We start from the raw sequence: 25,723 nt of genomic DNA, 5'->3' as shown, positions 1-25,723 counted from the left end.
GCCATTGCCTATCCACCATCAGCCCTTTAAGTATCATTTGTCAGTCTATTCTAGCCAATTCACTTCTCATACCATCGAAGTTACCTTTCCTTAAGTTCAGGACCCTAGTCTCTGAATTAACTGTGTCATTCTCCATCTTAATAAAGAATTCTACCATATTATGGTCACTCTTCCCCAAGGGGCCTCGCACAACAAGATTGCTAATTAGTCCTTTCTCATTACACATCACCCAGTCCAGGATGACCAGCCCTCTTGTTGGCTCCTTGACATATTGGTCCAGAAAACCATCCCAAATACGCTGCAGGAAATCCTGCTCCAACGTATTGCTACCAGTTTGGTTAGCCCAATCTTTCTGTAGATTAAAGTCGCCCATGATAACTGCTGTACCTTTATTGCACGCATCCTAATTTCTTGTTTGATGCTGTCCCCAACCATACAACTACTATTTGCTGGTCTGTACACAACTCCCATTAACGTTTTTTGCCCTTTGGTATTCCGCAGCTCCACCCATACAGATTCCACATCATCCAAGCTAATGTCCTTCCTTACCATTGCGTTAATTTCCTCTTTAACCAGCAAAACTACCCCACCTCCTTTTCCTTTCTGTCTATCCTTCCTGAATGTTGAATATCCCTGGATGTTGAGTTCCCAGCCTTGGTCACCCTGGAGCCATGTCTCCGTGATCCCAATTATATCATATTCATTCATTTCTGCCTGTGCAGTTAATTCGTCCACCTTATTACAAATACTCCTCGCACTGAAGCACAGAGCCTTCAGGCTTGTCTTTTTAACACACTTTGCCTTTTTAGAATTTTGCTGCAATGTGGCCCTTTTTGATTTTTGCCTTGGGTTTCTCTTTTACTTTTCCACTTTTACTTTTCTTCTTTCTATCTTTTGCTTCTGCGCCCATTCTACTTTCCTCTGTCTCCCTACATAGGTTCCCATCCCCCTGCCATATTAGTTTAACCCCTCCCTAACAGCACTAGCAAACACTCCTCCTAGGACATTGGTTCCGGTCCTGCCCAGGTCCAGACAAATCCCTGACCTGAATTTGGGTTGCGTCGGCCAGCTGACACCAAAGCGGTGGCCACGGGATTCCGCCAAGCGGCCGCTGCAAACAGACAGAAACGGGTCTCTCTGAGACCCTGAATTTCAGCCCTTTTGTGTTCTTGGACAGATTTGTGTGCACCTTTGGAAGTGGCTTAGTGAGTTGTAATGAATGGTCAGACATAAGGGTACCCTGCACAATGATGAGTGTGAAAGGAATGACTTGGGCATTTCAGGGATGATTTATGGAGCTGGTGTGGGGTGGTGCCAACCTCGCACATCATATGGCAGCCAAGGTGCACAGCATCAAGAGAAATAAATGCGGCCATGGTGTGGTCATCCCTGGCCATAGGCAGCAATGTGGTCTGGTGCTGATGCACTGTGTCCTGTGCAGCATCAGGTGATTGCGGAGAAGGTTGGTGTTGTTGCTGGTGATGCTGGTGTGTTTAGTGATGTTGGTATTGGGGCTGATCATGGTGGGATTCTGAAGACCAAGGTGCGATTTTATCAAGGGCACCAATGCTGCTGGAATGGATGGTAGGTGAGGTTGAAATGATAGAAGCGATCTGTCAATGGTGAGAGACCTGTATACAGCACAAAGGTTTCTTCCAAATTCTGAAGGTTTCATATTCTAACATTGGAAAGTGGACAGCTGTAAAATGGTAGCTTCTGCAGTTGTCAACTTGCCAAAGCAATAGAGAGTCACTGAGAACCCGATTCCCCTTACCTGGCGTGTTCCCCGAGGGACGGCAAATCTGTCAAAAATTTGGTAAAATTGTAAGTGCCTGCTTTTATCCCTCTCAAAGAGCACTAAATTACCTGTTAAGTACCTTAATCATAGAATCATAGAAATTTATAGCACGGAAGTGGGCCATTTCAGCCCATCGTGTCCGCGCCGGCCGAACAAGAGCTATCCAGCCTAATCCCACTTTCCAGCTCTTGGTCCGTAGCCCTGTAGGTTACGGCACTTTAAGTGTACATCCAAGTATTTTTTAAATGTAGTGAAGCCCTTTCAGGCAGAGTTCCAGACCCCCACCAGCCTCTGGTTAAAGAAATTTCCCCTCAGATCTCCTCTATACCTCCCCCCAATCACTTTAAAACTATGCCCCCTGGTTGTTGATCCCTCTGCCAAGAGAAACATGTTCTTCCTATCCACTCTACCCAGGTCTCTCATAATTTTATACACCTCAATCAGGTCTCCCCTCAGCCTTCTCTGTTCCAAAGAAAACAGACCCAGCATCTCCAATCTTCCCTCATAGCCAAAATTCTCCAGTCCAGGCAACATTCTTGTAAATCTCCTCTGCACGCTTTCCAGTGCAATCACATCTTTCCTGTAATGTGGTGAGCAGAACTGCACACAGTTCTCCAACTGCGGCCTAACCAGTGTTTTATATAGTTCAAGCATAACCCCCCTGCTCTTGTATTCCATGCCTCAACTAATAAAGGCAAGTATTCCATATTCCTTCTTAACCACCTTATCTACCTGGCCTGCTACCTTCAGGGATCTGTGGATATGCACTCCAAGATCCCTTTGTTCCTCTACACTTTTCAGTGTCATACCATTTAATGTGTAGTCTCTTACCTTGTTGGACCTCCCCACATGCATTGCCTCACACTTATTCGGATTGAATTCCATTTGCCACTGTTCAGTAAATTGATATTTTCCTGCAGCCCGCAGCTTTCTTCTTCATTATCAACCACACAGCCTATTTTAGTGTCATCTGTAAACTTCTTAATCATACCCCCAACATTCAAGGCCAAGACATTAATATATAGCACAAAAAGCAAGGGACCCAGCACTGAGCGCTGCGGAACCCCACTGGTTACAGCCTTTCAGTCACAAAAACACCCATCAACCATTACCCTTTGCTTCCTGAGCCAATATTGGAGCCAACTTGCCACTTTGCCCTGGAACCCATGGGCTTTTACTTTCATGACCAGTCTGTATATGGGACCTTCTCAAAAGCTTTGCTACAATCCATATACACAACATCATGTGCACTGCTCTCATTGGCTCTCCTGGTTACATCCTCGAAAAATTCAATCAAGTTGGTCAGACACGACCTTCCCTTAACAAATCCATGCTGACTGGCCTTGATTAATCCATGACTTTCCAAATGAAGATTTATCCTGTCCCTCAGGATTTCTACCAATAATTTTCCCACCACTGAGGTTAGGCTGACTGGCCTGTAATTACTCGGTCTATCCCTTTCTCTCTTTTTAAACAAAGGCACAACATTAGCCATCCTCTAGTTCTCTTGCACCACACCTGTAGCCAGAGAGGACTGGAAAATGATGGTCAGAGCCTCTGCTATTTCCTCCTTTGCTTCTCTTAACAGCCTGGGATACATTTCATCATGGCCTGGTGATTTATCCACTTTCAAAGCTGCTAAGCCCCTTAATACTTCCTCTCTCACTATGTTTATCTTGTCTAATATTTCTCACTTCTGCTCTCTCATTACAAAGTCTGCATCGCCCCTCTCTTTTGTGAAAACAGATGCAAAGTATTCATTAAGAATCAAAGCCCACGTCTTCTGCCTCCACACACAGGTTTCCTTTATGGTCTCTAATAGGCCCTACTCTTTCTCTAGTTATCCTCTTGCTCTTAATGTATTTATAAAACATCTTTGGGTGTTCCATGATTTTACTTGCCAACATTCTTTCATGCTCTCTCTCTTTGCTTTCCTGATATATTTTTTAATTGCACCCCTTCACTTCTTATACTCCTCTAGAGTCTCTGCAGTATTGAGTTCTCGGTATCTGTCATAAGCTTTCCTATTTTTCTTTATCTTACCCTGTATGTCCCTTGACATCCAGGAGGTTCTAGATTTGTTAGCCCCACCCTTTTTCTTTAAGGGATCATACTTGCTCTGTACCCTTAGGATCTGCTCCTTGAATACCTCCCACTGCTCTGACACTGATTTACCATCAAGTAGCTGTTTCCAGTCCACTTTGGCCAAATCACATTTCAGCTGAGCAATATTGGCTTTATCTCAATTGAGAATTTTTTTTCCTGGTCCACCTTTGTCCTTTTCCACAACTACCCTAGATCCTACTGAATTATGATCACTAGCAACAAAATGCTCTCCCACTGATGCCCCTTCCACCTGCCCCTCTTCATTCCCCAAAACCAAGTCCAGAACCGCCCCCTCCCTTGTTGGGCTTGTTACATACTTGCTAAAGAAGTTCTCCTGAATGCATTTTAGGAATTCCACACCCTCTGTACCATTCACACTACCTTTTCCCCAGTTAATATTAGGGTAGTTGAAATCCCCCACTATTACAGCTCTACAGTTTTTGCACTTAGCAGCAATTTGCCCACATATTTGTTCTTCTATCTCCCTCTGACTGTTCGGTGGTCTATAGTACACTCCCAGTAGTGTGACTGCCCGTTTTTGTCCTTCAATTCAACCCATATAGTCTTGTTTGATGACCCTTCTAACATATCATCCCTTCTCACAGCTGTAATTGTTTCTTCAATTAATACTGCGACCGCCCCCCCCCTCCTTTTTTACCCCCTCTCTGTCCCATCTGAAAACCTTATAACCAGGAATGTTGAGCTGCCATACCTGTTCTCCTTTCAGCCATGTCACAGTAATGGCTATATCATACTGCCAAGTGTCTGTGTTCTCAGCTCATCTGCCTTATTCCTTATACTCCTTGCATTGAAGTATGTGGCATTTAGTGGTGCCAAACTCCTTGTTGTCTATTTTCTAGCCTCTATTTCCTCTGCCTTCCAAATTCACTTTCTACTTTTCTGCTGCCCAATTCCAGCTTTGCTTCTCTCCACACTGAATCTATTCTCCGGTTCCCATCCCACTGCCAAGCTAATTTAAATTCTCCCCAACAGCACCAGCAAACCCTCCCGCAAGGATACTGGTCCTGACTCTGTTGAGGTGCAACCCGTCCGGATTGTACAGGTCCCACCTCCCCCAGAAACTGTCCCAATGCCTCAGGAATCTAAAGCCTTCCCACGTGAACCATCTCTCCAGCCACGCATTCATCTTCTCTATCTTCCCTTTCCTGTACTCACTAGCACATGGCACCGTCAGTAACCCGGAGATTACTATCTTTGAGGTCCTGCTTTTTAATCTCTCTCCTAGCTCCCTAAACTCTGCCTGCAGGACCTCATCCCTCTTTCTACCTATATAATTGGTACCGATATGGACCACGCCTCTGGCTATTCACCTTCTCCCCCCAGAATGAGTTGCAGCAGCTCAGTGACATCCTTGACCCTGGCAGCATACCATCCTGAAGTCACATCTGCGGCAGAAGAAACGCCTGTCTGCTCCCCTGACTATTAAATCCCCTACCACTATTGCTCTTCCTTTCTCCTTCTTCCCCCCTGTGCAGCTGAGCCACCCATGGTGTCGTGGACTTGGCTCTGGCTGCACTCCCTAGAGGCACCATCGCCCTCACCAGTACTCAGAGCAGAATACTGGTTGGAGAGCAAGATGGACTCGGGACTTCTGCACTACCTGTCTAGTCCTCCTCTTCTGTCTGGTGGTCACCCATTAATGAAGTGGCCTGCCTCTTGGTGTCGGATCTGCAATGCAGACCTGACAGCTGAGAAACTGACATGGAGGTGGGTTCAGAGTGGGATCCTGAACCGCTGCCAATCAGGGCCATTTTGACAGCAGGCCTGCACCAAATCCACTCTCACAGGGCTGGGAAGATTCTGGCCATACGGTGTGATTTTCTCAGTTATGTGCATAACTATCAGTTATTTTGGGGGAGTCTAGAACAAGGAAGTATAATCTTAAAATTAGAGCTAGACTGTCCAGGAATTATGTCAAGAAGCACTTCTTTGCACCAAGAGTAGTGGAAATCTAAAACTCTCTCCCCCAAAAAGCTGCTGAGGAAGGGGGTCAATTGAAAATGTCAAAACTGGGATTATTAGGCAAGGGTATAAGGGTTATGGAACCAAGGCAGGTTATTGGAGTCAAGATACAAATCAGCAATTATCCAATTAAATGGCGGAACAGGCTTGAGGGACTGAATGGCCTCCTCCTGTTCTGATCTGCTTTAGATTGCATTCAACGGTTATTCAATCCAGGAATCTATGGCAGCTGATTTTAAGATAATGAACTCAAACTGTTCAATGTGGGAACAGTGCCACGTAAATTGTCCAAAAGGCTGCCTTTGAGATTCATAAGGGAAATATCCTATAAACTGCCTGAGGATGCCCATACAATTAGTGTCAGCTGTGCCTCAGAGGGTAGCAAACTCACTTCAGAGTCAGAAGGTTGTGGGTTCAAGTTGACACTCCAGTGCAGTGCTGAGGGAGTGCTGCACTGTCGGAGGTGCTGACTTTCGGATGAGACCTTAAACCGAGGCCCCGTCTGCTCTCTCAGGTGGACGTAAAAGATCCCACGGCACTATTTCGAAGAAGAGCAATGGAGTTATCCCCAGTGTCCTGGTCAATATTTATACCTCAATCAACATAACAAAAACTGATTATCTGGTCATTATCACATTGCTGTTTCTGGGAGCTTACTGTGCGCAAATTAGCTGCTGTGTTTCCCACATTACAACAGTGACTACACTCCAAGAAGTACTTAATTGGCTGTAAAGCACTTTGAGACGTCTGGTAGTCGTGAAAGGCGCTATATAAATGCAAGTCTTTCTTTTTTCAATATGAGTTCAGCTGTTGAACTGAGTGCTGGGAAGTGAATAGCTAATACAGGCTTCCAAATATTGAACACAAGCTTTTAAGCCAGTAAGTTGTAAATTATCCCTGGTTCAACTAGAGGCAAGAAGCACTTAGCGAATCATAAACGGGACATGAATCCTCACATTTGTGTTTATCCCTTTGTGAAAAGTAAGGAGGTAAAGGAAGAGGATGGTTGTAAAGTGGAGCCGGCCTGTCTGGAGATCCTTGCTTTAGTACTGACTTGTTGGAGATGACTGACACAAAAAAGGGCAAGTCCATCTGATACATAGGTCATATAGAAATAGTTTTTTTTTCTTTGGTTATAAATAGCAGTCTTTCTTAGTCTTTCTATGTTGATCAGAAGGCGGCTTTTATTTCTCCTACTATTCTTCTATAAGAACTTTTACCTAGCAGGTGCAAGAGGTATCCATTACAAGCTACCTTTAGGGACCGAGGTTAGAAGCTAAATTGTGGCTACACTAGTCCGTTACAGGCAGGCTAAGAATGTCAATTAATTGCGAGTCGTCTGAGATCAAGAAAGGTGAGATGAAAATCAGCTCTCGTCACTCAAGTGTAAGGTGGGTTCAGTCGGAACCGAAGATCCAAGTGAGACAGATAACTCTGCTGCGAAGGGATTCATCGACTCAACACTCCAGAAGCTAATGCCTGCATCCCAGGGAAGGAAGAATATTGACCCAACCACGACACTCGTGAGGATGAGGTTAGAACATAAGAACATAAGAAATAGGACAGGAGTAGGCCATAAGGCCCCTCGAGCCTGCTCCGCCATTCAATAGGAGCATGGCTGATCTGATCATGGACTCAGCTCAACTTCCCCGCCCACTCCCCATAACCACTTATCCCCTTATCGTTTAAAAAACTGTCTATTTCTGTCTTAAATTTATTCAATGTCCCAGGTTCCACAGCTCCCTGACGCAGCAAATTCCACAGATGTACAACCCTCTGAGAGAAGAAATTTCTCATCTCTGTTTTAAATGGGCGACCCCGTATTCTAAGATCATGCCCTCTAGATCTAGTCTCCCCCATCAGTGGAAACATCCTCTCTGCATCCACCTTGTCAAGTCCCTTCATAATCTTATACATTTCGATAAGATCACCTCTCATTCTTCTGAATTCCAATGAGTAGAGACCCAACCTACTCAACCTTTCCTCATAAGTCAACCCCCTCATCTCCAGAATCAACCTAGTGAACCTTCTCTGAACTGCCTCCAAAGCAAGTACAGTATATCCTTTTGTAAATATGGAAACCAAAACTGCATGCAGTATTTCAGGTGAAGCCTCACCAATACCCTGTATAGCTGTAGCAAGACTTTCCTGCTTTTATCCTCCATCCCCTTTGCAATAAAGGCCAAGATTCCATTGGCCTTCCTGATCACTTGCTGTACCTGCATACTATCCTTTTGTGTTTCATGCACAAGTACCCCCAGGTCCTGCTGTACAGCAGCACTTTGCAATCTTTCTCCATTTATATAATAACTTGCTCTTTGATTTTCTTCTGCCAAAGTGCATGACCTCACACTTTCCAACATTATACTCCATCTACCAAATTTTTGCCCACGCACTTAGCCTGTCTATGTCCTTTTGCAGATTTTTTGTGTTCTCCTCACACTGCTTTTCCTCCCATCTTTGTATCGTCAGCAGACTTGGCTACGTTACACTCAGTCCCTTCTTCCAAGTCGTTAATATAGATTGTAAATAGTTGAGGTCCCATACTGATCCCTATGGCACCCCACTAGTTACATAGAAACATAGAAAATAGGTGCAGGAGTAGGCCATTAGGCCCTTCGAGCCTGCACCACCATTCAATAAGACCATGGCTGATCACTCACCTCAGTACCCCTTTCCTGCTTTCTCTCCATACCCCTTGATCCCTTTAACCATAAGGGCCATATCTAACTCCCTCTTGAATATATACAATGAACTGGCATCAACAACTCTCTGCAGGAGGGAACTCCACAGGTTAACAACTCTCTGAGTGAAGAAGTTTCTCCTCATCTCAGTCCTAAATGGCTTACCCCTTATTCTTAGACTGTGTCCCCTGGTTCTGGACTTCCCCAACATCGCGAACATTCTTCCAACATCTAACCTGGCCAGTCCTGTCAGAATTTGATATGTTTCTATGAGATCCCCTCTCATCCTTCTCAACTCCAGTGAATACAGGCCCAGTCGATCCAGTAACTCCTCATATGTCAGTCCTGCCATCCCTGGAATCAGTCTGGTGAACCTTTGCTGCACTCCCTCAATAGCAAGAACGTCCTTCCTCAGATTAGGAGACCAAAACTGAACACAATATTCCAGGTGAGGCCTCACCAAGGCCTTGTACAACTGCAGTAAGACCTCCCTGCTCCGATACTCAAATCCCCTAGCTACGAAGGCCAACATACCATTTGCCTTCTTCACCGCCTGCTGTACCTGCATGCCAACTTTCAATGACTGATGTACCATGACTGGTTGCCAACCAGAGAATGAACCATTTATCCCCACTCTCTGTTTTCTGTTAGTTAGCCAATCCTCTATCCATGCTAATATATTACCCCCAACCCTGTGAACTTTTATCTTGTGCAGTAACCTTTTACATGGTACCTTGTCAAATGCCTTCTGGAAGTCCAAATACACCACATCCACTGGTTCCCCTTTATCCACCCTGTTTGTTACATCCTCAAAGAATTCCAGCAAATTTGACAAACATGACGTCCCCTTCATAAATCCATACTGACGCTGCCTGTCCGAATTTTGCTTTTCCAAATGTCCTACTATTGCTTCTTTAATAATGGACTCCAACATTTTCCCAACCACAGATGTTAGGCTAACTGGTCTATAGTATCCTGCTTTTTGTTTGCCTCCTTTTTTAAATAGGGGCGTTGCATTTGCAGTTTTCCAATCTGCTGGGACCTCCCCAGAATCCAGGGAATTTTGGTAAATTACAACCAATGCATCCACAATCCCTGTCACTACTTCTCTTAAGACCCTAGGATGTAAGCCATCAGGTCCAGGGGATTTATCTGCCTTCAGTCCCATTATTTTACTGAGTACCATCTCCTTAGTGATTGTGTTAAGTTCCTTCCCCCTTATAGCCCCTTGACTATTCACTGTTGGGATATTGTTTGTGTCCTCTACCATAAAGACTGATACAAAATATTTGTTCAGAATTTCTGCCATCTCCATGTTCCCCATTACTAATTCCCCGGTACCGTCCTCTAAGGGACCAACGTTTACTTTAGCCACTCTTTTCCTTTTTATATACCTATAGAAACTCTTGCTATCTGTTTTTATATTTTGTGCTAGTTTACTTTCATAGTCTGTCTTCCCTTTCTTAATCATTTTTTTAGTCATTCTTTGCTGGCTTTTAAAAGCTTCCCAGTCTTGTGTTCTCCCACTAGTTTTGGCCACTTTGTTTTTAATTGGATACCGTCCTTTATTTCTTTAGTCATGGGAATATCTTCGTGCTACCCAACTTCTTTTGTCTCAGTTTTTGCATTCATTACGATGAGAGTTGTTCGTGGTGAGGATTGAACTCTTGACCATTTTTACCTCTTTGCGTTGAACAGTCCCAGGTCAGTTATAGCTGAAATGCTGAACAAAGCTCCCTCCATTATATCCTAAAAACTTGCATTTAGTTCGTGCCTTGAACATAGTACAACATCCCACGGCGCATCGCAGGCAAAATTTGACACCATGCCACATAAGATATTAGGACAGGTCTTGGTCAGGGATAGGTTTTAAGGAGCATCTTACAGGAAGCGGGTAGAAGTAGCGAGACGGAGAGGGAGGGGGGAACCAGGCTTGAGACCGCAGGGGAGGAGGGCCGATCGCAGCATAGGTTTGAATGAGGGGCCAGGGGGAAGCAATAGCGTAACATGATTTTACATTTTTAACTGTCAGCCTTCTCCGCCCGTCATGTGGAGGTTAAAATTCCCTCCGTGATGTCTGTGTTTTGATTTTTTTTTTCAAAGCTCTCTTGCATTCTCCACAATTATTAAACCAGGTTGCCAAGGTGCATCGTGGCTTTGAGTAACTAGACATGGCCAACCAATTGTTCATTATTTGGTGCCCTGAGAGAAACAATTTCCCACCTTGCGTTGTAATTACCATTCATCTGCCTGTCAGTCCAAAACCCAGTATGGGGCTCTCTTAGCAGGCTAGTCCCTTCTAAACAAGCTCTTGCTAAAAGAAAATCTTAACATAATTCCTGTGCAAAGCCACATTTATTACTCATCCCTGATTGCCTTAAGAAGGTGATGATGGGTTAACTCCTTGAGGTGATGTTACACCCCCCCCCCCCCCCACGGAAAGTGTTAGGCAGCAAATTCCAGGATTTTGACCCAGTGATAATTGTTTTAAATGGTAACATAGGTATGGTAGGATGATGCATTAAGTAGCATATAACGAGTACTATTGGGCATAAGTGAGGGCTTTCAATAGGTACTGCAAGCTCTGAAATTGTTAATCACACACGTAGACTTGAGGTATTTGACAGACTAGCTATTCAATGCTTATAACTTGTCATCTATCCAAGGAATTACTCTTAAAGTAATCCCACCAATTTATAGCTTCAGACTCTGATCATTGCTATAGTTAATACACGGCATCCATTAGCGCTGACTGTGTAGCCCTTGCTACTCGTATTGTTAAGTAACTCTGCCTATTAATGATTTGCTACTCAACTGCTACGTAACTGATTACATTTATGCATGTCTATTAAGTGTTTGTGTTGCCAACTTCAACTTTAAGTTGTGATTCGTAACCTCCTTCCTTGATGATTTGGCAAGAGAATTAATTATATCCATTGTAAAAATATATATTTATGCTTTTTAGTTACACTTATTCAATAAAGTCAAGGGTTATGGGGAGCGGGCAGGGAAGTAGTTGAAGCCTAGATCAGATCAGCCATGATTTTATTGAATGGCGGAGCAGACTCGAGGGGCCAAACGGCCTACCCCTGCTCCTATTTCTTATGTTCTTATGAAGTTCCTGTAGGGACAGAGGGTATATCCTGGAACTAAAATAATTAACAGAAAGGTTAATTGAATGGCGGAACAGGCTTGATGGGCTGAATGGCCTACTCCTGTTGCTGTGTGAAAAGTCCCAGTGTACAACTGAGAATGGGATGTGCATCACAGGCCATGGAATGGCGTGTTGAAAACTTACACTTCAGATTGCGACTTCTCGCGGAGATGTTCGAAGTATAAAAGGCCGAGAGAGTTCACACTCATGAATGTTTTGCCCTGATCCTGAATGTCCATGCGAAAGGGCTTTGCCATAATTAGTACCTGAGTGCTTCCATCGACAGTGGCCAGTTTTACAGAAAGCCCATCCTTGGACACGACAGTCAGTCTGGAAAACATAATGCAGTAAGCAGTCCATCTCAGATATGCTCATGAAAAAGACAAACCCGTTTACATCCAATAGCATAAACTGATAGTTAACACATAGAAACGCTGCAAAAAATTGTATCTAAAGGGGGCAAGTGTCCCAATATTTTTAAAAACATTTTCTGCATCTGCCAGAAATAGGAATCCAGACATTACAATCATAATATAATTGCAGAAGCATATCATTGCTGCCCACCATAACACTCCCCTCTGCCATACAAACAATAAAACAAAGGCCCTGTACAGGATAAAATACAACAAACGTGTGGTGTTTCTCAAGGGAAGTATTGTGGTCTGGACTAGAGTACGGTTATGATATTTAACTGATAAATGAGCCAATCCAAAGGATTGTAGGTACGTATGAACTACAGACAAGCCCACTTAAATTAATAACTGATAAAAAATAAAATGTTTAAGAGAATAAAATATCCATGCACAAATCCATTTTCTATTGTTTCCAATGATAGCTATCCCAGTTAAGTGAATAGCTGTGAAATGAATAAAGTGTTTAAATGAATTACAAACGTCTGGATTTATTCATTTAAGCGTTATTTGCCTCACATGTTAAGCCCCTTTTGCCAATCAATATGTTAATCTCCTTTTACACACGTTTTCGTCTAGGCATGAAAATTGCCTAATAACCAATCCAGTGAACCAATTCAATGGCCCCGAAATTGGTGGCCTTACCGCCCACTGCCGCCATGTTTTTTCGCCGCTCTCCCCTCGGTGACAGATTCCTCGTGGTCTGATGCTGGCAGGAGGGGAGTACCATTGGGAACCGCCCGCTGTCAGCCGCATCGCGTAAGTGACCTCCTGCTTGCCAAGCTGCCATATTGGTGCAAGCGGGAGTCGTCAGGAATTGGCGGCAGCAAGGGGGAAGGACCGCTGTGTGGAGGCAGGTCTAACCCCGACGGTAAGTACGAAGACCTGAAAAAAAAGGTTAGTAAACATGTTTTAACTTTCTTTCTGCGTTTTACCTGTATGGGGTCCCCTGAAGGTGTTCCGGTGGGTTTTTTTTGCGAAGATTTTTATTTTTCAGTGTTCTCCCTTCTCTGGGCCCAACTCAATCCTCGGCGGCACTTTGGTGAGGATCACATTTGCCGCCGAGATTAAGAGCTCCCGCTCGCTGCTGCCCAGATTGACAGCGTAAGCCGTCATTTTGCCGCCAGGCGGTACTACCATCTCTTTTTGAGGGATCTTCCTGGCAAAGTTTTGCCCGGTCTCTCGGCGGCTATCAGCGGTCCTTTGGGCGGGTTTTGGCTTTGACCAAGTTCGGGCCCAGAGTCTTTCACAACTCATCAGGTGCTAGGGATCAAGTACTTTTATCAATCAATGTGACAAGTGTTTTTATTTAGGTGTGAAAACCATCACATCAAGTGCTATTGCTCAAACTTTGTGATAACTTAACTATGTTTTCGCAATGCATAAACCCTTTGGCAATAAACTGCCAGAAACTCGGGGGGTTAAACTGGATAACTCCAAATATAGGCATGGGGATTAAGCGTACGCAATTAATCCGTGCCCGTTCAGTCGGTCCGAAGTTTTAAAATCGAGAAGGCTCTTTAAGGGAAGGGGAGAGCCGTGCTGATGCGGCACCGTGATTACGTCATTATGGCGGTCACTCCGCACCGCCCCCCAGGTGTTGCCACAGCTACGTATCTGCCCGGCTCGTGTAGTCACCGCCCCATTAAGAGCGACTTCCGGATCCGAATTTAAAAAAAACAAAGAGCAGAATTTCGCTCAAGAGGCGACCTCAACCACAGCTGTGGTAAAAACCATTGAAACGGGGTGCGTGCAGCCCATTTCGGGCGGGGTCAATTTCGATCCCAGGATGTCTTACTGCAATTATATAGGGCCCTGGTGAGACCACACCTGAAGTATGTGTACAGTTTTAGTCTCCTTACCCAAGGAAAGATATACTTGCCATAGAGGGAGTGCAACGAAGGTTCACCAAACCGATTCCTAGGATGGGGGGATTGTCCAATGAGGAGAAATTGAGTAGACTAGGCCTATATTCTGTAGAGTTTAGAAGAATGAGAGGTGATCTCATTGAAACATACACAATTCTTACAGGGCTTGACAGGATAGACGCAGGGAGGATGTTTCCCCTGGCTGGGGAGTCTAGAACCAGGGGTCACAGTCTCAGAATAAGGTGTCGGCCATTTAGCACTGAGATGAGGAAATATTTCTGCACTCAGAGGGTGGTGAATCGATGGAATTGTCTACCCCAGAGGGCTGTGGATGCTGTTGTTCAGTATATTCAAGACAGAGATCGCTAGATTTTTGGATATTAAGGTAATCAAGGGATATGGGGATATTGCAGGAAAGTGGAGTTGAGGTACAAAATCAGCCATGATCTTATTGAATTGGCGCAGCAGGTCTCGAGGGGCCGAATGGCCTACTCCTGCTCCTATTTCTTATGTTCTTATGTTGTTCTGGCCAATCTGCTATTAACACCTTACATGGGATGAGTCCCGACCATTCTATTTTGTCCTACTCCACCATTGTCTCAACTTATGTCTAATATTAGCATATCCGAATTGGACAATGATGACAGAGGAAATTTTAACACGAGACACGTGTAACATAGTTTTTGTGATAGCTGTGACCTATTAAGAGGTTAAATAAAGCCACGAATAATGTTTATAAACCAAAAAAGCAACCGATGTCATGATTTTTAAGAGTTTAATCTGATTGCCTCATGATTCGGGATGATGGTATGGCAATATGGCATTGCTGTATATATGTTTTTAAGTTAACACTCTTTTCCTCAGGCGGCCGAAAGCTGCACTGGTGCACTGGAGGCGGTGTTGAATCTTGTCATCAATGTCTGCTCTTGTTGATAAGAGGCTCCCGAGGTATGGGAAATGTTCCACGTTGTCCAGGGCCACGCCATGGATCTTGATGACTGGGGGGCAATGCTGTGCACCGCCTTCAGTGCGTCAGTGCAGCCTTCAGCCGCCTGAGGAAAAGAGTGTTCGAAGACCAGGCCCTCAAATCTACCACCAACCTCATGATCTACAGGGCTGTAGTAATATCCGCCCTCCTGTATGGCTCAGAGACATGGACCATGTACAGTAGACACCTCAAGTCGCTGGAGAAATACCACCAACGATGTCTCCGCAAAATCCTAAAAATCCCCTGGGAGGACAGACGCACCGATATTAGCGTCCTCGACCAGGCCAACATCCCCAGCATTGAAGCACTGACCACACTTGATCAGCTCCGCATTGTCCGCATGCCAGACACGAGACTCCCAAAGCAAATGCTCTACTCAGAACTCCTTCACGGCAAACGAGCCAAAGGTGGGCAGAGGAAACGTTACAAGGACACCCTCAAAGCCTCCCTGGCAAAGAGCAACTGACACCTGGGAGTCTCTGGCCAAAGACCGCCCTAAGTGGAAGAAGTGCATCTGGGAGGGCGCTGAGCACCTCGAGTCTCATTGCCGAGAGCATGCAGAAATCAAACGCAGGCAGCGGATGGAGTGTGCGGCAAACCAGTCCCACCCTCCCTTACGCTCAACCCGTGACAGAGATTGTGGCTCTCATTTTGGACTGTTCAGCCACCTAAGGACTCATTCTAAGAGTGGAAGCAAGTCTTCCTCGATTCCGAGGACTGCCGATGATGATGATGATTTTAAGTGAATGCTGTTGCTTTCGTTGTTGTAAAATTTGCTCACAGACAAAAAGGTCACGCTCAAAGGAGTTTGTGGCCCGCTCAGTACAAAAATAAATTAGAGGAAACATTGCACATCACTGACCTACATTAGCTCCCGTTCTAGCAATGCCTCAAATTTAAAATTGTCAGCCCTGTGTTCAAATTCTCCATGGCATCGCCCGTCCCTATCTCTATAACCTTCTCCAGCCCTACAACTCTCCGAGATCTCTGCACTCCTCCAATTCGTGCATCCCAGATTTCCATCAGCCCATTATTGGCAGCCATGCCTTCAGCTTCCGAGGTCCTAAGTTCTGGAGTTCCCTCTCTTTCCTCTTTTACGGCGCTCCTTAAAACCTACCGCTTCACTCTCCTAATATCTCTTTAATGGCTCGGTGTCAAATTTTGTTTGATGACGCTCTTGTGAATCACCTTGGGATGTTTTACTACGTTAAAGGCATTATATAAATGCAAGTTGTTGTTGTAATGAAGCAAATTACATAAATACACTTTTAGTTATCCGTAACTGTGTGACCATTTTTACAGTAGAGTCCCTATTACTTACTGCGGACACGTTCATGTGAATGCAATTTGCCCGGTATACCCGATATAATGTAGCATTTTATATACATACTTGTACTGTCATCGCTCACCTGAATGAACCTCCTTACTGCCAGACCACAGACCTGATCAAGGGCTTACTTATTTCAGTCCTTGTCTTCAGGAGTTGTCTTTCCTCAGTGCCCAAGAACCCATCTCTGAAATGCCCCAAACGAAATCGGACCGAGTCTTTTGATTATCCTTTTGTTGTCTCATGTGCAAGCATACATAGCTCAATACTAAACAGCAATGAATATTAAAGAGCAACGGATACTAAACAGCAATGCTACATAATCTGAATAACAAACAGGTTCTTCTCCAGGGCAGAGGGACTCAATTACATCTTTGAGGGGGATGGTGTCAGATTAGAAACCAGAGCTTCATTAGATATCTCTTAGGGTTTTTTACACTGGTTAATTTTCCAACATATTACAGGTAGGGTGCAGCGAAAGGTTAACCCCGCTGTGTCACTCCCTCACTGTTTTACATAAACATAAGAATGAGAAAATTGATAAATATATTTTCTTGTGTAATTCACTCATATCATGTCACAGTAAGCACAGCTGTTTCTGCCCAAAATAAAGAGAGCACTTTATAACTGGTAACTTTGAACTTGACGTTAATGTAAATAGTTAATGGTTTTCAGTTTTTGGCCGATATAAGCGACTTCGGTTTTAAACATGGACGTTTTAAGTGGTGATACTGTACTGCCAATGCAATCCAGTTTGCATTCATTTGTTAGCTTTCTGGCAAACTTGATACAAATGTTACACAATATTTACAACGCAGAAATATGCCATTCGGACCATCAGGTCCATGCTGGTGTTTATGCTCCATATAATCCTCCTCCCACCCTTCATCTACCCCATCAGCATATCCTTCTATTCCTTTCTCCCTCATCTGCTTATCTAGCTTTCCCATAAATGCATCTATGCTGTTTACCTCACCTACTCCTTGTGGTAGCGGGTTCCACATTCTTAAAATAGAACGGTTATGTGGATAAAATTACTTGGCAAAATTATTATTTATTTAACAGTTTTCCTCCGTACTAACTAATTGTAAATCTCTGTTGGCAGGTCATAGAATCTTACAGCACAGAAGGAGACATCGAGCCATCGTGCCTCTGCTGGCTCGATGAAAGAGCTATTCAATTAGTTCCACTTCACTGCTCCTTTCCCATAGCCCTGCAATTTTTTCCTTTTTCAAGTATATATCCAATTCGTTTTTGCAACTTACTACTGAATCTGCTTCTACCCTTTACAGCAGTGCATTCCTGATCATAACAACTGCTGCGTAAAAAAAATTCTCATCCCCACCATAGTTATTTTGCCAAATATCTTAAATATGTGCCCCCTGGTTATCAACCCGCCTGCCAGTGGAAACAGTTTCTCCTTATTTACTCTATCAAAATCATTCATTATTTTGAACACTTCTATCAAATCTCCCCTTAACCTTCTCTGCTCTAAGGAGCACAATCCTAGCTGCTTTAGTCTCTCCACATAGCTGAAGTCCCTCATCTCTGGTACCATTCTAGTAAACATGCTCTGCACCCTCTCCAAGGCCTTGACATCCTTCCTAAAGTGTGGTGCCTAGAATTGGGCACAATACTTTACTTGAGGCCTAACCAGTGATTTATAAAGGTTCAGCATATCTGCCTTGCTTTTGTGCCCCATGCCTCTATTTATAATGTCCAGAATCCCATATGCTTTTTTAAACGCCTTATCGACTTGTCCTACCATGTTCAAAGATGTGTGTATGCGAATCTCGAGGTCTCTTTAAAATTGTACCATCTAGTTTATGAAAGCAAAGTACTGCAGGCGCTGGAAATCTGATATAAAAACAGAACTGCCTGAAGTGTTTCTCTATCCACAGATGCTGCCTGACCTGCTGAGTATTTCCAACATGTAGTTTATATAGCCTGTCCTCATTCCAAAATGCTTCAATATCTGAGTTTATTTTTATTTTTTTTAATATTGTTTTGCATCTTAAATACTGACATCTGGAGTACGATCATAGAATAGTACGACACAGAAGGAGGTCATTCGGCCTATTGAGTCGGCTCTAACAAAGAGCAATCCAGTTTAGTCTCACTCCCCCATTCTTTCCCCATATCCATGCAATGTTTTTCACCTTCAAGTATTTATCCAATTCCCTTTTGAAGGCTACTACTGAATCTGTATCCACCACTCTATCAGGCAGTGCACTTCACTCGTTGCGTAAAAAGGTTTTTCCTCATGTCGCCTCTGGTTCTTTTGCCAAACACCTTAAATCTGCCCTCTGGTTATCGACCCTTTAGCCACCGGAAATAGTTCCTCTTTATTTAATCTAACTAAACCCGTCATGATTTCAAACACCTCTATTAAACTCTTCTTCACCTTTTCTGCTCTAAGGGGATTAACCCTACCTACTCCAATCTATCCCCGTAACTAATCCCTCATCCCTGAAACCATTCTAGTAAATCTCTTCTGTACCCTCTCCAAAGCCATTACGTCCTTCCTAAAGTGTGGTGCCCAGAATGGATAGCCGGCTGGCTGAAAGACAGGAAGCAGAGAATAGGGGTAAAGGATAGTTTTCAAGGTGGGAAGTCGGGTCCCACAAGGATCAGTGCTGGGACCACTGTTGCTCACAACTTTGATCAACAATTTAGACTTTGGAATCAAAAACACAATTTCTAAATTTGCGGATGACACCAAATTGGGCGGGATAGTCACTACTGAGGAGGACTGCAACAAATTACTATTAATAAACTTGCAGAATGGGCATATCATTGGCAAATGAATTTCAACATAGATAAGTGTGAGGTATTACATTTTGGTAAGAAAAATAAGGAGGTCACATATTACTTAGAAAACAAGTAACTAAATAGAGAAGCAAAGGCATCTGGGAGTACAAATACACACATCACTAAAAGATTCGACACAGGTCAATAAGGCCACAACAAAAGCAAACCAAGCACTCGGGTTTATTTCTAGAGGGATAGAAATGAAAAATAGAGAAGTTACGCTAAACTTGTATTGAACCTTGGTTAGACCGTACTTGCAAGTACTGTGTACAGTTCTGGTCGCCATATTATAAAAAGGATATAGAGGCACTAGAGAGGGAAAGATTTACAAGGATGATACCACAAATGTGAGATTATACCGATCAGGAAAGGATGAGTATGCTGGGTCTCTTTTCTCTTGAAAAGGGAAGGCTGAGGGCTGACCTAATAGAGCTCTTTAAAATTACAAAAGCTTCTAATTGAGTAGACACAGAGAGCATGTTTCCATCTGTAGGGGAAGAGCAAAACTAGAGGCCATAATATAAGATAGTCAAGAGGAAGTCAAATAGGGAAGTCAGAAGAAACTTCTGTGGTCAGAATATGGAACGTGCTACCATAACAATAATAATAATAACTTTTTTTATATAGCGCCTTTAACGTAGTAAAACATCCCAAGGCGCTTCACAACAATTTTACAACACGTTAGATATTGACCATTGAGGGAAAGAGAAAATGCGTGAGAAGGAAGTGTAAAAAGAGGTTAACGGCTCGGGTCCAAAGCGGCGGCCAAAATGCGCACGCAGATAGACACAGGCGAGATACCAAAAAAAAATTCTAATTACATTGTAAATACAATAAGGAGTATACAATAATAAAGTCAGTATAATAAAGATTAATTATAATTTAAAAAATTAAATAATATATACCATAATTATAAATTAAGTTAAAATTAGAAAATCAGCAATTGAATCAAATTAAATCAGTTATTTGCTGTCTTTAAGATTCATTCCCTGTCCAGTGATTCAATTAATCTGGATGAACCAATCACCGTCCTCCATCCTTGTAATGTCTTAATTTTATTACTTTTTATTTCTCATTTTGTCTTTGCTCGAGCTGGCTCCGTTGTCAGGGAGTATTTAAGACGTATAACATAGATGCATTTAAGGGGAAGCTAGATAAGCATATGAAGGAGAAGGGAAGTAAGGGTTAGGCTGACAGAGTTAGATGAAGGATAGGAAAAGGTTTGAGTGGTGCATAAATGTCAGCATGGACTGTATGGGCCAAATGGCCTGTTTCTGTGCTGTGTATTCTATGTAATTCTATGTACAAACTCTACCTGAGTCTGAACTAATGTTTTAAATAGGTTTAACATAACCTCCTAGCTTTTATACTCTACGGGCCTGAACTTAGTCAGAATACCGCCCACAGCCGCCAAGGTATCGCCCGAAAAAATTTTTATTCTGAAAGATTCCTCACATACTGCCCATCTGCTGACCAGGTCCTGCCTGGTGGGAGTTTCCCCCGTGAAGTACCGCCGGCGCACCTTCCTGCCACCCGCCCATCCCGGAGGCTCCAAAAATGGGATTTTCCTTGTGCCCAGCAGAAAGGTGGTCTTAGCTGGCTGTTAATCGGGCGGCAGGGAGAATCGCTCAGAGTGCTGCACATCCCGGGTAGCGTCCATATGCTGCACCACTATCAGAGACTCAGAATGCGTTCTCAGATCGACCTTAAACTGCACAGAATGACTTCACTGATGTAAATAAAAAGTATTCCATTGAAGGGCAGGTGTGGTATAGGCAGCGGCATTGAGTTCCGAAACATAGCAAAGGCTCCATGGAGATGTACTATAAGGGTTTTTAGACATTGCAGGCAGAACAGAATGTGAGTGTACACATGGTATGAGCTTACGTCAAACTATAGAGGCAATAATGAAATCATGTAATGCTCTGTGAGGTGGCAGGATGTGATAGTGAGAACAGCATGAGCTCAAGTATATAAGAGAAAAAGAGATATATAATGGACTGCAAGGTCACTGAGGAACATGTAATATCAGGGCTCTGTGATGTTGGACCTAAGAAAATGTGGACTGAAGTGCAAGCCTTATGTGTGCCCTCCAAGTCGTGCCATGCAACTGTCTCTCATTCAATGGCAGCCTTCCTGCATTGGTCACCCTTACTTGTCATAGCGCAATCGCCTGATGTCAGGACCCATTAAAGCATTGCATCATATGTGGACGGCAAGATATTCCTCAGACAGCAGTATACCTGAAGGAGATTTGTCTGTTTCTCAGCAGGTACCCCAGATGATGTAAAAGTGAGACACTGACCAAGAGTAGGTGAACAATGTGACTGTATTGAATAGTGCAGCATGCCAAAGTGACAGAACATGCAAACAATTGAATCCAACATATGTACATTATCTCAGGAATCACTCAAGTCACATTCACAACAAACCATGTGAAACAGATACAACTTAATGAAGTGCAAACAGCATCTCCACCACCAACACCCAAGTTTCTACCCATTACCACTACCTCTCTGCCCCCCCCCTCCCCCCGCCCACCCCCGCTCGATGGGAGTTCTCTTCATTGCTCCGCCTTCACGGCGAGCCGTACCCCTGCCCTTCACCACCTCTCTTGCATGATGTTGTGCAGGAGGGCAGCCGGAGCACTGCTGCGTGTTCATCTTGGAGAGAATGTTGGGGGCGAGATGGAAATCTCTAGCATCTCCGGCTCCTCGGGATCTGTCGGCCTCGATGGTGTGGGCTCGGGGGGTTGCATGAAATGTCCCGAAAGCATTGATTGCCGCATGGCCTCTACAGAGTCGGTGTTGCGCTCCACCGCACTAATGAGCCGTGACATACTGGCAGTATGCTGCTCACCAAAGCTGCCGATGCTGGCAGCTATCCCAGCCATGGTCTGCAGCACATCTCGAGCTAGGTCGACGCTCGTCCTCGACAGCTGGACCATTTCCTGAATTGCTGCGAGCCGTCCTCCATCCTCATCGGATTGTTGCATCACCCTGGGTGCTTGCGGCTTGGTGGCTTTTCCGGCACGGCCTCTGCGCCTCCCAGCACTTGTTCCTGCGTCGTCCAATTCGAATCCCAAAAAGTCGGACCTCGACCCGATGTTGGCTGAACAGGTGGCACACATGTCAGGAAGCTGGAGTCCTCCTCTTGCAGCTCCTCAAACTCAAGTGGTTGGAAGACTGGCACTTCTTCCTCCTCTCCCTCCTGGTCTTCGTGTCTCTGGGCGGCGGAGGTGGATGCGATGGATATGGGTGATCTTGGGGTGGGGTGGGAGGTGGAGGAAGGAGCTAGTGTGTTGGGCTGCTGACGTCGAGGTAGAAGACGTTGGTGTCACACTCGGCATTTGTGTGCCAGAGGTGGATGTGGTGCATTGCTCGGTGCTGTCTGAATCAACATCTGCAAGTAGAGAACAACATTTAGGTGTATAGCTGGGGGTTGGGGTTGCTCAAGCTGACAGGTGATCTATCACATTTTACATTCTTACATCAAGGACTTCCATTGCTACATGAGCACACCATTAATGGCCGACATAAAAAGCATTTGACTTAACATTGCATGACCTTGCATGACATGAGCGTAATGCAGTATAAGCTTACCATGCTCTAGCACGGGATCTGCAGCACCCTTTGTGATGGCTTGGCGGTGGTCACCCACCAACGCCAAGACACGCTGCTCTAGGCTGGTCAACTCAATGACATCTGCTGGGCCCCCTCCCGTGCCACTCAGGCTTGATGCGTTGGCTGATCTTTTCTTCTGCAGAAAGAAAAGTTGCAGCCTTTACCCGTTTTGCTCATGCAACACACACACATATACACCTACCACAGAACCTTTTGGATTAGTATGGGAGTGCAACAATAAATCTTTACTCACTCTTGCTGACGCTACCACATCGTTCCATCGTTTCCGACACTGGTCTCCATCCTGCACAATGTTGCCCGCTGAGGACACGGCCTCATCAATCTTGTTCCAAATGCGTCTATATTTGGGTGGTAGACCATCACGGGTGAGGTATTTATAACGGCGCTTCACCTCACATACAAGCTCCTCCAGCTCCTCATCATTAAACCCGGGAGCTCTGGGCTTCCCTCCATCAGACTTCTTGGAAGTTTTTTTTGCACTTATTATAAATTCCCAAGATGGATGGCTGATGATGATTTTGTTTCTCTTTCTCCAAATATGACCTCTCTGCAACTGGCAGGTGCAAGTGAGTACACAGCTTTTATGAACATGTGCAGCTGTGACATGAGCCCCAATCGTGGCAAAAGTGATGTTATTGCCCACAAGAAACTACTAAAAAAAAATCGCAAATCTCACGCATGCGCGGTGCACGGCCTCCGAGGTTTGCCTAACCCTACCGCCCAAAGCTGCCACCGCCCGCTCCCACTCCCACCCGCCGACAGACCACGCCGAAACTCTCGCCCGACTGGCCCCAGCAGCAGCGGGCGGCAAAAACTGAAGTTCCCCCTGGGGACTGTCGAGAAATGGGCGGGCCTTAGCTCTGACCAAGTTCAGGCCCTACGCCTCTATTTATAAAGCCCAAGATTCCACCTACTTTATTAACTGCTTTGCTAACCTGTCCTGCCACCTTCAAAGATTTGTGCACAAACACCCCCAGGTGTCTTTGTTCTTGCACCCCTTTAAAACCATTTAGCTTGTATTGCCTGTCCCCATTCCTCCTACCAAAATGTACCACCTCACACTTTTCTGCGTCGAATTTCATCTGTCCTGTGTCCGCTCATTCCACCAGCCTGTCTGAGTTCTCTTGATGTCTATTACAATCACTGTTTACGACACTTGCACCTGCAAATTTTGAAATTGTGTCCTTTACCCCCAAGTCCAAGTCATTAACGTATATCAAAAACTGCAGTGGTCCGAGTACTGAACCCTGAGGAACACCACTGTTTACCTCCTTCCAGTCCGAAAAACAGCCATTCACCACAACTCTCCGATGTCCAATTGTTAGCCAATTTTGTGTCCATACTGCCACTGCTCCTTTTATCCCATGAGCATCAATTTTGCTAATGTGTGGTACTTTATCAAAGGCCTTCTGAAAGTCCATTTACATAACAACTGCACTGCCCTCATCCACCCTCTGTTACCTCATCAAAAAACACAATTTGCCATTAATAAATCCATGCTGGCTCTCCTTTATTAGTCCATGCTTGTCCAAGTGGCTGTTAATTTGTCCCGGATTATTGTTTCTAAAAGCTTCCCACCACCAACAATAAACTGACTGGCCTGTAATTGCCAGGTTTATCCTGCTCCTTTTTTTGAACAAAGGTGTAACTTTTGCAATCCTCCAGTCCTCTGCCACCACCCCTGTATGCAATTTCTACCCTTACTTCCCCTCAGCAACCTCAGATGCATCCAATCTGGATCAGGTGACTTATCCAACTTAAGTACTGCCAGCCTTTCTAGTACTTCCTCTTTATCTATTGTTTATCTCGTCCAGTAACCCGACAACTTCCTAGTTTATCGTAGCTTTGGCAAAGTCCACTTCCTTGGTAAACAATGGTCACATACCAGACTCCAGATGTGTTTCTATCTATAATGATGAGACACAAAGAAAGAAGTACATAGAAGTCAAATCACAGAAACAAGCCATTTGACCAACCAATCCATGTCAGTGTTTGCCCTCCATGTGAGTAACTAATCCCAATCACATTCCTGATCCCAATCACTTCAAAACCTTGTCCTTCACCCACCTATCCAATCTAATCTTGAATGTTGACAGTTTCTGCCTCAAGCACTAATCCTGGAAGTGAATTCCACAGCCTCACAACTCTCTGTGTGAAGTGTTTCTCCTGCCCTCTGTTCAACATCTCTTATATTTAATCTTCTATCTATGGCCCTTCGTTCTTGACCCCTTAGCTACTGCAACCATGTGCTTATATCTACTCTGTGCCATGCTTTCATAATTTTAAACATTTCCATTATATCACCCCGTAATCTGTGTCGTTTTAATAAAACAAAGACCCATTTTTCATGTTTTCCTTCGCATTTACTTGGGCTCCAATTTCACGTTAGCTTTTAGCACAGAATATTTTCCATATTCTGAGGAGGAATAGTGAGGTCTGAATATTTCTGTAAATCTGCTCCTATCCTTTGCTACTGTTTAACTATCTAGTTACTGTTAATAATTTGTTTGGTAGTTTGTAATCTCAGCCAGGGTCTGACAGAGGGTTTATTCTATCACAAAATCAAAGAAATCATGTTGGGGGGGGAGGGGGGGGTCACATGATACATATTTTAAGCCAAATACAGCGACAAGGATCTCTTGGGTTGAACAGAAACCCTTGCCACTGTATTTGGCTTAAACAATATGGGGGAGAAATTTGGTCACTCCTCAGTCGGTGTCCCGGGCGGAGCAGTAAATTTTTCACTGGCAAACTGGCAACCTTTCCTCAGCTACAAGCGGTTTTTCAGTCCATTTCCAGAACAGATTCTGCAGGCTTTCCACTTTCCACTCTCTATCTTATTTCATTGGAAGAACTCTCTCACCATTGACAGAATGCTTCTGTCATCTCTACTTCACCTGCCATTTATTCCATCAACATACTACCTCACCCTGGTCCTCAGAATCCGACC

At 44.3% G+C, this 25,723-nt stretch overlaps 1 protein-coding gene across 6 annotated transcripts in view; it reads right to left on the bottom strand.

Moving 5' to 3' along the window:
• The window catches only part of LOC139263142 (neutral alpha-glucosidase C-like), a 237,431-nt gene that overhangs the window by 158,328 nt on the left and 53,380 nt on the right, over positions 1 to 25,723 (bottom strand). For 5 of the 6 annotated variants that reach the window (XM_070878753.1, XM_070878757.1, XM_070878755.1 and 2 more), the window contains exon 6: positions 11,870 to 12,055. In XM_070878753.1, the coding sequence (XP_070734854.1) occupies positions 11,870 to 12,055 (186 nt within the window). The remainder of the gene's footprint in view (positions 1 to 11,869; positions 12,056 to 25,723) is intronic. The other variant, XM_070878758.1, reaches the window with a different exon arrangement.

This window comes from Pristiophorus japonicus, chromosome 4 (genome assembly GCF_044704955.1).
Source record: "Pristiophorus japonicus isolate sPriJap1 chromosome 4, sPriJap1.hap1, whole genome shotgun sequence".
NCBI classification, from domain to species: Eukaryota; Metazoa; Chordata; class Chondrichthyes; family Pristiophoridae; genus Pristiophorus; species Pristiophorus japonicus.
This window is presented reverse-complemented; position numbering and strand designations above follow the sequence as displayed.